Source organism: Achroia grisella, unplaced genomic scaffold (genome assembly GCF_030625045.1).
Source record: "Achroia grisella isolate CSIRO2021 unplaced genomic scaffold, CSIRO_AGI_Agris_v1 utg6051, whole genome shotgun sequence".
NCBI lineage: Eukaryota > Metazoa > Arthropoda > Insecta > Lepidoptera > Pyralidae > Achroia > Achroia grisella.
Genome location: NW_026712961.1, coordinates 138,687 through 152,851, shown reverse-complemented (window position 1 = coordinate 152,851; position 14,165 = coordinate 138,687). Strand labels below are relative to the sequence as shown.

Genomic DNA, 14,165 nt, shown 5'->3' with positions numbered 1-14,165 from the left:
TCATAGACATAGTCTTTTTAATCTGTGGTTTATTTGTCAAACATTTGTTTGGCTTAGTATTTTATATTTTCAAAAACAAATCTTTAAATATCATCAAAATATTAAGATAATTATGAAAATAATATACAATACTAAGAATTTGTCTGTCTGAAAGTGAACAGTACCAATCGTATTTTTTATGTAGGACATTTGTTTTGTAGGTTTTGGTTACCGGTACGTCAGTGGGCTATGTAGCTGGAGCATTTTTATATATTTAACGTTATTAGTATTCTTGTTTATAACCGATATTAATGAAAAAAACTTTCTTTAGCATATACCAGTGATCTTGCTGACAAAGAGCTGGAATTGATGATCGCCTCATTAAGTGGACATGGCAGAAAATGACGATTATTTAGATTCGCTTGATAACAATCACTTGGAGGGTACGAACGGTTCTCTTAATATGACGGACAACAGCCTTGGAGTAAGTATTTTCTACTTTATTAGACCATTGAATCATAAGAATAATATTTTATGTATTTATAATTACCATAATAGACATTGGCAGTGATTCGTAATTTTTTCCTAAAATTATAAATATTTATAGATTATTAGTCTATATAATCAATATATGTCGAGATTTCATGGAATTATAAAGGTATAGTTAATGAGAACAGTAGTATTTGAGTTTAATCAAAGATTTTGATTTATTATTATTTTGATGATAATTCCATTTTGATATATGTTTTCTTGATGGTGTCTATACCTATGGTAGACTTTTTTTTCACATACATTCACTCTTCCACTCTTATTTCATCCAAATTGATATTGATAAAAAAATATAGAAACCAATTCTAAGATTCTAATGGCCATACTCAATTACCGTTTATTTGTTAAGTTATAACCAAGGACAAAGCACTAAGTTCATAATGCATTTGATGTCTCCAAATAAACTTAAGTATCATAACATTACTAGGGTGGTGATGAGGCTTCTGGTGCTGAAGTGCCAGACTTGGCTGCTATCAAAGCTAGGGTAAGAGAGATGGAGGAAGAAGCAGAGAAGCTCAAACAGATGCAGACAGAAGTTGATAAGCAAATGAGTATGGGGAGTCCACCAGGATTAAGTAAGAACATTATTAGTATTGACACATTTACCTAAATACCAAAAGTATCTCTTTCCAATTATTGCCCTTCAACTACCTTCTGTTTTTACCCAATGATTAACTGGTAGTAACTGGTTAAATTTATTTTAAATAGTGCAATAAAGAATAATAAATAAATAAAATAACACAAATCAACTTTTGAATATTCATTATTAATTTAACCAGTTACTACCAGTTAATCACTTTATGATTTAAGTAATCAAATTGCTGTAGCTAGGCTACTTCTGAAATTAAATTTACTTCCATAACATCTGATAACTGTCAATACAAGAAGTTAATATAAATAGAAGAATATGTGAACTGACCTAAAGAAACTCAATGATGCTTAATTCTTTTTTGGATTGTGTGGATTTGATGTAAGCATCAGAGAACTAACGATGCATATAAAGTTTGTTAGAAAAAATTGGTGATTAATGTAAATTAAAAATAGTAAAACTAAAATTGAAACAACCAACCAAGACTATTAGATTAATTTATTAGTATTATTGATTCCATGAATTTAAAAAAGTTGGTCTTCGGTGGGCATCAGATTATCAGGTGATGACCACAATATCACTCATGCATTGCCATTCCTGAGGATTAAGATGTCATACCTCTTATACATATAATTTAACTGCCTAATCAGAATTAAAAACCAAGCTGGTTAGTGGCTAAAAGAAATGAGATAGAGGTACAGTACATATGTAGACAACTTGTACCAAAATTAATTGCTTGATTTTATATTTTCTTTGTGAATTTACATGTGCAGTCATATGTAGTAGTGACTAGACTAGACTTTACAACAGTAAACAAAAGAGTATATATGTGTCAAAGAAATTCAATGGTCTAGGTAGCGACCTTTAAAAAAGGGTGAGCACAATAAATTTATGTAGGTTGCAGTGCTACAGTTGCTACAAACATCTGACAATAGCCTAAACAACCCAATAAAAAAATGTGTCAAATATATGGTTTTTTTATTGATTTAAAAAATGTATTTTTTAGGCATAATTAAAGATAGTATAATAGTACCATTTTGAGTATGAAATTTTGCACACTTATATAATTTGCAATTTTTTTTAAGCCTTTGCCTAACATTATGATATATAGATAACTTATTGTTGTGTATAGCAAGTCCATTGAATATGTCACTGGAGGAGAAGATAGAAGCTGACAATAGATCTGTGTATGTTGGCAATGTAGACTATGGTGCAACAGCAGAAGAACTTGAACAACATTTCCATGGTTGTGGTTCTATCAATAGGTGAGAGCTAACTATCACTTCATTATTTTATTTATTGCTGATAAATATAGTTCAGCTTTAAAATTACAAATTCCTTATTATGTGATCTTAAGGGGTCATTGGTAAATTACGTCACATGTGAAGGGGATTTGGAATGTAGGGTTTCACAAAATAAGGAGGGAGGGTCCTAGATTTTGTACCATCACTATACAACACTATAAACTTTTAAAATGTGATCAACTGTTACAGGGAAGGGGGAATTGGTATGATTTAAGGATGGCCTCTATGTAATATTATATTAAAATACATTATATAATGCTATTTGAAAATTAAGTCTACAGCATGTTACTAGATTTTTTAAATAGCAATGGTTGTCCAGTGATACTCAATAATAATTTGTTTAATTAGCCTACTGATAATTGTGATATTAGGAAAGCTAGTACTAAATTGCAGAAAAACATTACTAAATTGTGTACATTATTTTTATTTTAGGGTTACTATATTATGCAATAAATTTGATGGGCATCCAAAAGGATTTGCATATATAGAATTTGGCGACAAAGACAGTGTACAGACAGCAATGGCTATGGACGACTCATTATTCAGGGGACGCCAGATAAAAGTATACAATTAATTTAATTTTTATTTTATTTTGATATTAGAATACCCATTTCTAAATAGTGGTACCGATATAAATTTAGCAGACACTAATTGTAATTTGTTTTTATTATTATGGTATATTGTGCAATGTTTAAACTGATTTTTTTACTGTTTTATTGAAAGCAATTAAATTCTATTTTGGCTATAAACAGATTATGTGTAGTTTGTGTGTACTTTATTTTTTTTTAATAAAATCATGGTATAAAAAATAGGATAAGAACATAATATTATTAACGCATTTGTTACGAGAATATGATTGATAGATATTTTAATGTTTTCAAAAACTACTGAAAACTTTTAATGAAATTTCATATCCAGAAAATCTTCTATATTCACACATTGAATACTATTTACATGGATTCACCCGGGCAGTGCTATGGGTTGCAACTAGCACTAGAAAAGGTTATGACTATACTTACCATATAGTTTAAATTGTGCTATTACTACAGGTAATGCCAAAGCGTACAAACAAACCGGGTCTATCGTCGACAAACCGGCCACCGCGAGCGATGCGTGGACGCGGTCGCTCTTTCCGCGGCGGTTTCTCACCGTACTACTCGGGCTATCGGCCCGTACGTCGTGGAAGGTACATTGACCACCATTTGACTTTTATTAATTAATTAATATGCATGTTTTACATTATTAACTCTTCACCATACAGATATATTTGCATTAACACTGATTTTAATAAACAAATTAATATAACGTATTCCACTTTGTGGAAGGTACATTCGACCATTGGTTTTCATTAATATGCTTGTTTCATGTTATTAACTCATTATCATACAGCTATATTTGCATTAACACTGTTTTTATGAAACAAATAACATATTTACGTTAATTATCTAACTGTTCGTTTATCTGTTGAAGTTTAAAAAAATAGTAAAACTATTAACGATAATAGTATTAATAACATTAGTAAAACTACTGAATACGGAGCCAGTACTCAAATTATATGTAGCAAAAAAGCACGAAACAAAACAAAAGCAGCAGGACACTAGTATTGAAATATGGGACAAAATTTCACCGCAGCTGTCTGTTCACTTATATGTTTTTAATATCGCAACGGTTTTTAGTGCAGTTGTCAGCAATGGATAAATTTATTTAAGAGCATAGTTTATATGTAATACATCTGTATTATAGTATAGAACAACCGAGAAATTAAATTGTAATGCATCTGGCTAATAGGAAGCCGGGACGGGTCGCTAGTATAATATAAATATAAAAATGGGTCTATGGGTTTTTTGCTTTGTAGGGCTTTTGAGATGAAGAAGGACTTGTTATGTTGTATCTTATGGTTGTATGCTGAAGTTGGTATTTATAATTATAAATAGTGTATTAATGAAATCGACAACATACATAAGTGGTCTAGCGGGTATGTCTAGATCTCTAGATGGTAGTCTGATTTAGATGGTTATGGGTATTCCTGTATGATACTAAAATTTGTATTTATGAATAAGATTGTTTTTATTGGTTTTGGGTGCTTGCTATGTATAATATATATATTTACAAATTTAAAATATGTCATCAGTTGATTAATATTCATAGTACAAGCTCTGCTTGGAGATGGATGATGGTGGAGATATGGGAGATGGTGCTGTGTTAGTTGTACTATGTTATTAATAAATTTCTAATACAACTTCATCTTCATTCTAACATCCTCCACTGTTTGCCACAACCTGTAGACAGAGATTATATAGGAATAAGCATGCGATTTTCCTGATTGTAAATGGTCACTAATCATTGTTTTGCATACCAGAGATGTTGCGCTCCGGCACTTTTACTTAATTGTTGTTTTCCTATTCTAAATAAAAAAATCGATATCATCCATCCATTCATGACTGAGAAAAGTATAAATGTTGATTTGGTATGAACATTATAAGTTGTGGACCATGAGAATGAGAATATCAAATATGAGTAGAATATGAATGTAGAAATAAAGTTACAAAATCTATACTTGAACTTACATACAAAGGGTTTGAAACAAATATTGTAGGCCAGCCTCTCTTCATATATGTAATGTATATGTTATAAGTATATTGAGATATAAAAATAGACATTAATGTGATTGGTATAGTAATTTTAAAAACTATTAAATATATGTATATACATATATATCGTATTATTTAGCGGAGGAGTTAATAGTCTCTGGAGTCGGCATGTAGTGCGATGAGTTATGAAAGTGAATGAGGGGTTAATTCTCGATACTCGGTTCCGGCTGCTTTTATTATATATCTATCGCGAAGATATAGTGAGTAGTTTCTGCAATATAGCTGTATGACAGAAGCACGTATAAATAAAATAACGATGCGGTATTTTTTAGTTGGAAACCCTGTAATGATAAGAAAAATAGATGTAAATATGAAAGTAAATGTGACTTGTATGGTCTACATAGATGTGAATATATTGGTATAATGAAGAGGACACAAGTGAATCGACACAAGAATGAAAGGATAAGGGGATGATGATCATGAGATGTATATAATATTTGCAGAGGTTACAGGCGCGGTATGTACTACTCTCCATACTGAGTGCGGTAGAGGGGCGCTCCAGCCCCCGCCGCGCGAGTCTCGTAGAGCGCTGCGTCAGGCCAGCGAGTGAGCTCCGCCCTCAGCGACGACCACTCTAGCCGCCAATGTCTTTATGACTGGAAACATTTCGCTCTATTTTTAAAACCTCGATAAATTAATGTAGATAACCTCAAATAATTCGCTACAGAGACTTCGTGCACTCAAGACAATCATAGTTTGATTGTATGTATTTAATATTTTAATTTGTTTATGATGAATAATGAACTGACTGTTATAAGTATGTGCTCGTATTTTTTTTTTGTAAATGAAACGTTACAATTGGAAATAATATGCCGTTATAGTGAATGAAAATTGTAAGTTCTGTTAATATTTACTGAATCTTGAACATTGAGCATATACAAGCTGAGTCTAAGCGTCTTAGTAAAATTTTAATTAAACAGTAAGATATGTTAGTATTATTAAATTCTGTAATATAATATTGAAATGAGTCATAAACATTGTTGATACGTTAAGTGTTGTAGAACACAAAGTTATAAAAGCAAATTGTTATAACATAAGTGTTAGTGTCTTTGTATTGAGTATGTTCCGTGAAGCTATGCTGATTTGGTTATCTTTCGCTAATTAAGATCATGATTACGTTTTATCTATTTAAAGCTATTCTTTCATCATCATCTGCTTAATTTTATTAATCTATCTGATTCAATGTGAGCTCAAAGAGAAGAAAAAGACGGTGACAAAATACTTTAATAATTAAAATTTGTCTGGCTTATATTAAATTTGATAAACGAAACAGGAGAGGTAAAAGTAAATATTTCAGAATCTTAGAATTAATATTTTCAGTATTGCATTAAAAAAACGTTCCACTAATACTACGAAAGGTTGTCGTGTGACAATACCGTTATACAAATTATATATTTTTATTTATAAACTATAATAACTATTATATATTGTCATTTTCTTTCAAATTATTCTGGGTTATCATCGCTTCTGCATAGGTGGGTCATAATCTAACATTACGCTTCATTTGAACATATTTATATACAAAATAAACTGTACAGATTTACAATGTAATTATAGATCACTTACTCATATTGTAATAGTAGTCAAGTAATATTGACAGTTCTATATCAGTTTCGTATATTCACTAAAATAAATTCAAATCAAAGGAAGACTTCTGTGTTGCCCAATAAATAATAGAATTTAAATGAAGTTATGTTTTAATCGAAAATGATTAAATTGGTTTGTATTTTTAATATGTAATGTGATGTTGTAGTGTAATAAGTGGCTGACATTCTAATAATATAGAGAATAAAGCTTCTATCCGCGACTTCATAAGTAAAAAAATAAATTATATATTTGATGTGATCTATAATTGTAGTCATGACGTAAAATTATATATGGTTAAAACACGATTGCGAATATAGAAAATTGACAATCGATATACATACTGTTATAAAGAATAAACTTTGGAAATATTTGTTAACTGTAAATACAATGTATGTTCCTGGTACGACTTATATGCGCTGTATAAAAATTACTTGCACAGTTTAGGGGCAGGTATCCCTGTATTGCCGTGGGCTTGAACGCTTTAACACGGTACGATAACTACACAACTGGGAATAGAAATCGTTATAGATTAGAACCAGTTCAGTGCTAAAAGTTTTAAAGAACTTGTACGACTTTTAGGAATAGGAGCATTTCGTGCCCAACCGTATTTATTGCTCGAAGATACATACGATCTTAAATGTATGTGTATTTTTTATATGTTAATACTAATTAGGCTTTTACAAAATAATGTGTAATAATTCATGCCTGGAACTACATGTATGATTAATTGTTTTATCTTTTAATTTAAATTCAGTCGGTACATATACACATCAGGCGACATGTTAATACAACATCTATCAATGTTACAATTATAGTTTATCATAGATAAAATTCACAGATTTTTTATATTGTAATAAATTCTGTCTAGAATGTAAAATATAGTAAACCCCGGCTACAAATAAAATACTGGAATAAATAGATGAACTATTACTGTTCGCTTGAAAACATTGCTACTTAAATATTCCCAATGTTGTGGCCTAGGTTTTAAACAAGTACAACAATTGTGTCTTATATTTCCTGTTTTGGTTTCTTTTACAAAAAAAAAAAAGATTGCAGTACACATGGTATATGAATGTCAAAAGAAAAGAAAAGTTATCAAAAGGGAATAAAATGTGAAGGATTAAGATAATATAAGAATAATCTTAAGAACAAAACGGTTGTTTTATTTGTATAATCGTATGAAATATTTCCGGATGAAATGCGGATTTGAATCGTAGTTTAACTACTTTAAGTTCTAAAGAACGTTAAATAAATGGTAAACATAAAAGATAGCACATTACTAATGAATTAATCCTCTGATCATCATAGACAGAGCATAAGTGGTGGCATGGCGGCCTTGGTAGTCTAAAGGTTTAGCAACCGGTTTACTTCCGATGGCTGTAAGTACGATTCCTCAGTGCATAAAACTGTAACTGTGTAACTTATTAATTTGTTATTATTAAATATTATTATTCCGGGTGTTTTCTATCTATGTATTTAGATTTTCTATTCTGACTTGCATCGAAAAATGAATGATACAACGCTAATCGAAATGGTAGGGGAGGTAAAATCACGGAGTTCAGTTATACTACAGTTAGTCTAAATACTTAGCTTGCTGTTGCGAGAAGTTATTATATTGTTATTTTTAACAACATTTATCTGTATAAGTCATAATGTTAATTCACTAAGCAAGTATTAGGGGAAGAGAGAGTTAGTAATAGATAATAAAGAAGTAGTAATAAGAGAGATATTCATGTACCAACCCGACGCGTGTACCCCGAAAATCATATTTATTAATATAACTCAACTCTGTTATAAGTAATTCTTAATAAATGGCTAAACATATTACATGAAAATTTGTCACTATGTATATTTAAAGTTGAGTTTTACTTTATTCTGTCTTTATTATATAGATGATTTGATATCCCATTTGTACCCGACAGGTGGCGCTGTTTTTCTATAAAGGACATCTCTGAAAATAATGGTATAAATAACCCCAAAACATGTAAAAGTAATTTAATTAAAATACGGGTCTAATAGTGAAATAGCAATGAACGAAAACTATCTTTAAATACTTTTCCAAGTTTGTATAAAAGATGTTCTCTCGTAGTTCTCTTAATATTCAATAGTCTGTACTGTTATGTCAAAAGTATATTGTCTTTCTAATCTGTGGTTAAAACTACTCAGAGTGAAGTAGGTCCTTGATTTGCTGAATTATAGAAATGTAATAATTTGTGTTTTCGATGTAAATATATTACTACTATTAATTATTACAAAACGAGATCACCTAATGTTTTCTATTACTACATGGTGTAAGATATTAGTGCTTGTATGTAAAAGTTATTTACATCTAGGTTAGCCATCAGTAAATATCTACAACAACTACATTGTTTACTGTTTTGCAAACAGATATTCGTCTGTCTAAGCTGGGTTCACGTTATCTATCTGAGTTGGAGACTTTCGGATACTTTAACATAATGCCGCTAACCGCTGATGTCGCCGCTCAGCAAGTTCAAGTATGTGATTAAATGAAACTACCTATATAGTAATACTGTTTGTTATAGCCAAGAATTACCGATTGAAAAAAAATCACAAGCAAAGTTTTAGTCAAGTTTTTTTAATTCGGAAAGAAGGGATTATTTTTTTATTCATGATAATGGAATGGTACGCTGACGGTTTATGCTCGGGAGCAACAGTAGAGATGATGATGAGATCAGCATGAAGTCTATTCAGTTAATCCATTATGGCAAATTTATTACAATGGTTTTTAGGGGATTGTATGGAGGTGTTACCCTGAGAAGGTAGTAAGGTACTAAGAATTCCTTTCCCCCAGAAAGAAGGGTTGATATAATGAGTAAGGGTTTAACTTTACAAAAATATTGTTTTGTGGCTTAGAATAAAGGTTTCATGTAAATATTTGTGTCAATTATAGACAATTTTTTTTAAACATTGCTAATATTAATTAGAGCCATTGGATGAAGTTTCATATATTATATTACATGCCAATGAACCAAACACTATTATCATATTGTTGTAATTTTGAATACTATAAAACTTCTTATTATAGCTGTCACTGCAATTAATTAATTGCGTACCATTCTAAATGAATATTAATATACAATACATACAGTTTGTACCCATTTTTACAAACACACAAAAAGTGTGCAATACTATTATTTATTTCAAATTATGCATAAAAAGACATAAGAAAATCATTATATACACTACCATGTATTTGACACACACACACACACAATTTTGAGTATGAAATTTCAGACCTTATAATTTATATAAGTGTACAATACTATTATTTATTTCAAATTATGCATAAAAAGACATAAGAAAATCATTATATACACTACCATGTATTTGACACACACACACACACACACAATTTTGACAATAGAACCTTAATAATGTACAAACTTATAATTTAAATTAATTATGGCTGACTATTAACAACAACTAATTTAAAGAAACTCTTGATAGTTTCTTCCTAACAATTCTTCTCTACTTACAATAATATTATAATAAGTTTTATTTAATGTATGTACTGTAACTTGCATATCTGTATCTAACAGGAACGTTTAAGGTCTCTGCATAAATTAGTATATGACATAGATGCAGAAAGAAGTCGTAATGAGCAGTGGATTGAGTCTATACTTAGAAATTTTCATTATTTTGTACAGAAAAACTGGTAAGATCGAAATACTCTGTGGTATGAAACGTGTATTGTTATTGTACGGTGCATACATTTCAAAAATTATATTTTAATGTAGGTACAAACATTTCTTTCATACATTTCAATGTCGCTGAATCACCATCAAATACAGATGATTCCTCCAGTTCTTCACAACAGGTACTCCTAAAATATAATTTAAAAATTTAAATTATAATTTTTTTATTTTTATTATTATTTCATGAATAACAAAATAATGGTTCTAGGAGCATAAGAATAGATTTTATATACCTTATTATGATCATTGTGTTCTGTCATAACTTCCACAAAGACTTAAAACAAAGGTATATAATCAGTATCCTACTCATTTTGACTTATGGTGCCGAAACCTGTACACTGACGATATGATTGGCCCCCTGACTCAAAGTAGCTCAACAAGCTATGAAGAGAGCTAAAGAACAAATAAACTTGAACAAATATCTGTGTACTATCATAGAGATTAGCTAGTAGAGAATGCTAGCAGCATTAACCCCCTCTTTTCTACACTATTTCAATAAAATTTAATTATATATATTACACTTTTGTATTATTATTAATCATCTATTTGCAAATAATAATAATACGCCATTCCTAATAGCATTATCTGATTATTATGATAATACAAATGTTTGTATAGTGTGAGGAAATAAACCCGTAACCATATGAAGTATGGCGGCGTGCTAAACCACCGAGGGCGTCGAAATAAATGTATACATATAGGTTCTATGTTTATCCATGTAAAACTATTCATTAATGTTACTACAATAAATCATTTTATTGTTACTAGCAAATGCAGTTAAAAAATCTTTACAAAAATGGACTAACAGCTGCTGAGCAAGAAGAGAGGCTGTTGCGGGCTGCCCTCACACGCATATACGACATCCGTGCTATAAAAAATGAGAGAAGAATACAGGTAAAGTGTGCTTATATAGGTCGTATGTAATATGTAACGTAATGTTTAAGTATGCATAATGTAATGTTTGATAATAAACTTTCATATGATCTGTATATTTATTGTGTTTTACATTAGTTAGGTTTTCAATTATCATTACATTACTATTGTTATTTTGTTGAGGCTCCTACTTCCAAATCACTACTGTCTATGTTATACACTAAAGCATTTCACACTAGTGCTGAAGGTAAACTAGCAAAGAAACCATATACCAAACCTAGTCGGCAGTGATAGTAGATAAATTCACCACTTAAGACAAATATTAGCAACTATGTTACATACATACGCCCATAATAACGGGATCAACTAGAATGGTAATAGGTCGTTAATAATTAGGTTAATATGTGTTGACAGGCTCGACATGCGGGTAACAAGGAAACGATTGGGTGCGGCGCGTTAATGAAAATGTTGTTGAGCGCTGCACAGACGCTACCGTTGCATGTTGGGGCTGCAGGAGAGCGTGCTCCACCCTTGTGTGGGGCGTCACCAGCCGATCCTGGCCACGTGGCGAGGCCTGGTGATGCCGTAGCAGCACTCGTGCGCGTCTCCGACAAGGAGGAGAACTGGATATTAGCCGAGGTTGGCTGTCTCTAATTTTCTAAACAGAATCAGGCATGTGCTAAATGCTGACTTTTTTACTACAATCCCAAATGTCTACAAAATGGCCATATTTGGCGTCATGAGTATTTAAGTTTGTGTTAAAATTTGAATAAACATTTCGTTTGCTGTTACGAAAGGTGTAATTTGTTTCTCTTACATCTGAAGATTACAAAACAAAGTACCTGAAATAGGAAATGTGGGGAAAACAAAGTTTCATCATAAGTGTTTTATTTCTTTCTTTGCTTCAAAAATCTTAAGTTTATTAATATAATTAACGGGGTCTTAATATGAATAATTTTATGATAATGTGGAATAATAACTTAAAGAAAGTTCGGTAGCATTAGTCAATAAGGCTACGTATAGCATGAGTGTTGTGTGTCGCGATCTATCATTGGACTGCCGGCACCAGAACAAACACTGGTGTAGCCATTCTTAAAATAAATTTAGTTTAACATTGTCTAGGTTGTAAGTTGGCTGCCAGCTCAAGGCAAGTACGAAGTAGATGATATAGACGAAGAACAGAAAAACCGGCACGTGTTGAGCAAGCGGCGAGTGGTGCCACTGCCGCTGATGCGTGCGGATCCTCGCACCGACGAGCACGCTCTATTCCCCAAACGCGCCGTTGTGATGGCGCTCTATCCGCAGACCACGTGCTTCTACCGGGCGGTCGTTAACCGGCTACCTGCTAGTGCAGCCGATCCCTACGAGGTTTTATTCGAGGTGCGTTAATAAAAGCGTGTTGATCAACAATTGTAGTTTTAGCAGAGTAAGTTACTGTCTCGAGAAGTATAAGTGTCTTGATTTCCATGGTCGAATAGAATAAACTGTTAAAAGATATGAAGACTTATCACCCACTTATACTAATATTATAAATGTAAAAGTGTATCAGATTATCCGTTTGTTGCCTTTTCACGACTAAATGGCTTAACGGATTTTAATAAAAAATTGCGGGAACGGACATAAAGTATATTTATTGTGTCAAAAATAGCATACGAAGTCGTAGGTAGCAGCTATTCCTCTATAAAATGTATAAATTTGTTCATAATGCTCTAGTCTTCATATATACTGGTAGGATTTTGAAGTATCGTTTGATATAATAACATAGTACCTATTTTCGTATTTGACTGACTAGTTGCGTGCAGCTGAATTAGTAAGCGCGTCGTGCAAAGTCGCCGCCGCTGTCTGTACATACATATATATGAAGTTGATGAAGAATGATATTAATGAAATTTTCAGCAATAGCTAGAGTGATTCAAAAGGAAGGATTATATGTATAATCCACGCAGATTATAATGCAAAAAATACGAGAAATTGGTGTACGGGTCGATAGTAAGGTATAAAAATCATATGTTGCAGGATTCTTCGTACGCAGACGGTTATTCTCCTCCGGAGCGCGTGGCGCAGCGCTACGTGATCGCGATCAAAGAAGGCAAGGGGCGCGCCACCTGACCCCACTCGCATTCGCGCGCCTCCACTGCAACTCCCTCCGCGCGATCTTCTCCCATCTCCACAGATTCCATCATGTAGGCTACTCTATTATTATTATTACTCTATGTTTTCATTCAGATGTAAGATAATGAGAACTCTTGCTTGTTCATCTTAGTAATATTATAAATGCAAAAGTTTGCAAGTGTATATGGATAGATATTTTAATGAAAAATTACAATAATAAGTTATACAACAGAATAACACATAAGACATTGTTTAAGGAGTCATAGTGAGACTGTTTTATTTCACGATAATTTTATAATTACTTTGATGTTGATTAGTAATTAGTGTAAAATATTCTATATTGTAGTGTACGAGGCATATGAATCGTAAAATTAATATGAGTACCTACATATTAATTTTGAATTTTTTAGATGTACTATTTGATATAGTAGTTTTATAACTGCGAGTAACATTTTCAAGTATTGCACATTAAAATGCATATTTCATGATTTTTTCATATGTTAACCTTAACGTGGTCAGAGCAGTCATAGTAAGTAAAGCAAATGAATGTTAGTGTTGTAAATAAATAATAATAATATAATGAAAAGAGGATGGTGAATCATGTAGTCTTTGCTCTACCAGCACTGTATGATATGGTCATCATATAAGTGTAATATTACTATTATATGACATAAGCACTGATCCATCAATTAGACATTTTAAACAGATAGAAAATTTTTGTTGGTAAAATACGACTGACAATAACTTTATATTTATCTGGTGTGTGTGAAATAGAAACAGCGTTGTTTTCATTTGTATAGGAAAT

The 14,165-nt window shown here is 31.6% G+C and overlaps 2 protein-coding genes across 3 annotated transcripts; both read left to right on the top strand.

Annotated features, from left to right (window-relative positions):
• Positions 1 to 30: 30 nt before the first annotated feature.
• On the top strand, positions 31 to 7,575 carry LOC131848975 (polyadenylate-binding protein 2). Of its 2 annotated transcripts, none has more exons than XM_059198951.1 (7): positions 31 to 213; positions 311 to 463; positions 956 to 1,103; positions 2,250 to 2,382; positions 2,854 to 2,983; positions 3,471 to 3,607; positions 5,525 to 7,575. In XM_059198951.1, the coding sequence occupies exons 2-7, from the start codon at positions 371 to 373 to the stop codon at positions 5,550 to 5,552; spliced, it is 669 nt and encodes a 222-aa protein (XP_059054934.1). In that variant the 5' UTR covers positions 31 to 213; positions 311 to 370; the 3' UTR covers positions 5,553 to 7,575. The 2 variants fall into 2 exon arrangements, with proteins under 2 accessions (XP_059054934.1, XP_059054933.1); XM_059198950.1 differs by having other exon boundaries at positions 5,516 to 7,575.
• Positions 7,576 to 8,818: 1,243 nt separating this feature from the next.
• On the top strand, positions 8,819 to 13,907 carry LOC131848977 (SAGA-associated factor 29). The gene is made up of 8 exons (XM_059198953.1): positions 8,819 to 8,950; positions 9,048 to 9,154; positions 10,220 to 10,307; positions 10,439 to 10,497; positions 11,144 to 11,269; positions 11,663 to 11,887; positions 12,371 to 12,628; positions 13,265 to 13,907. The coding sequence occupies exons 1-8, from the start codon at positions 8,929 to 8,931 to the stop codon at positions 13,355 to 13,357; spliced, it is 978 nt and encodes a 325-aa protein (XP_059054936.1). The 5' UTR covers positions 8,819 to 8,928; the 3' UTR covers positions 13,358 to 13,907.
• Positions 13,908 to 14,165: the final 258 nt, after the last annotated feature.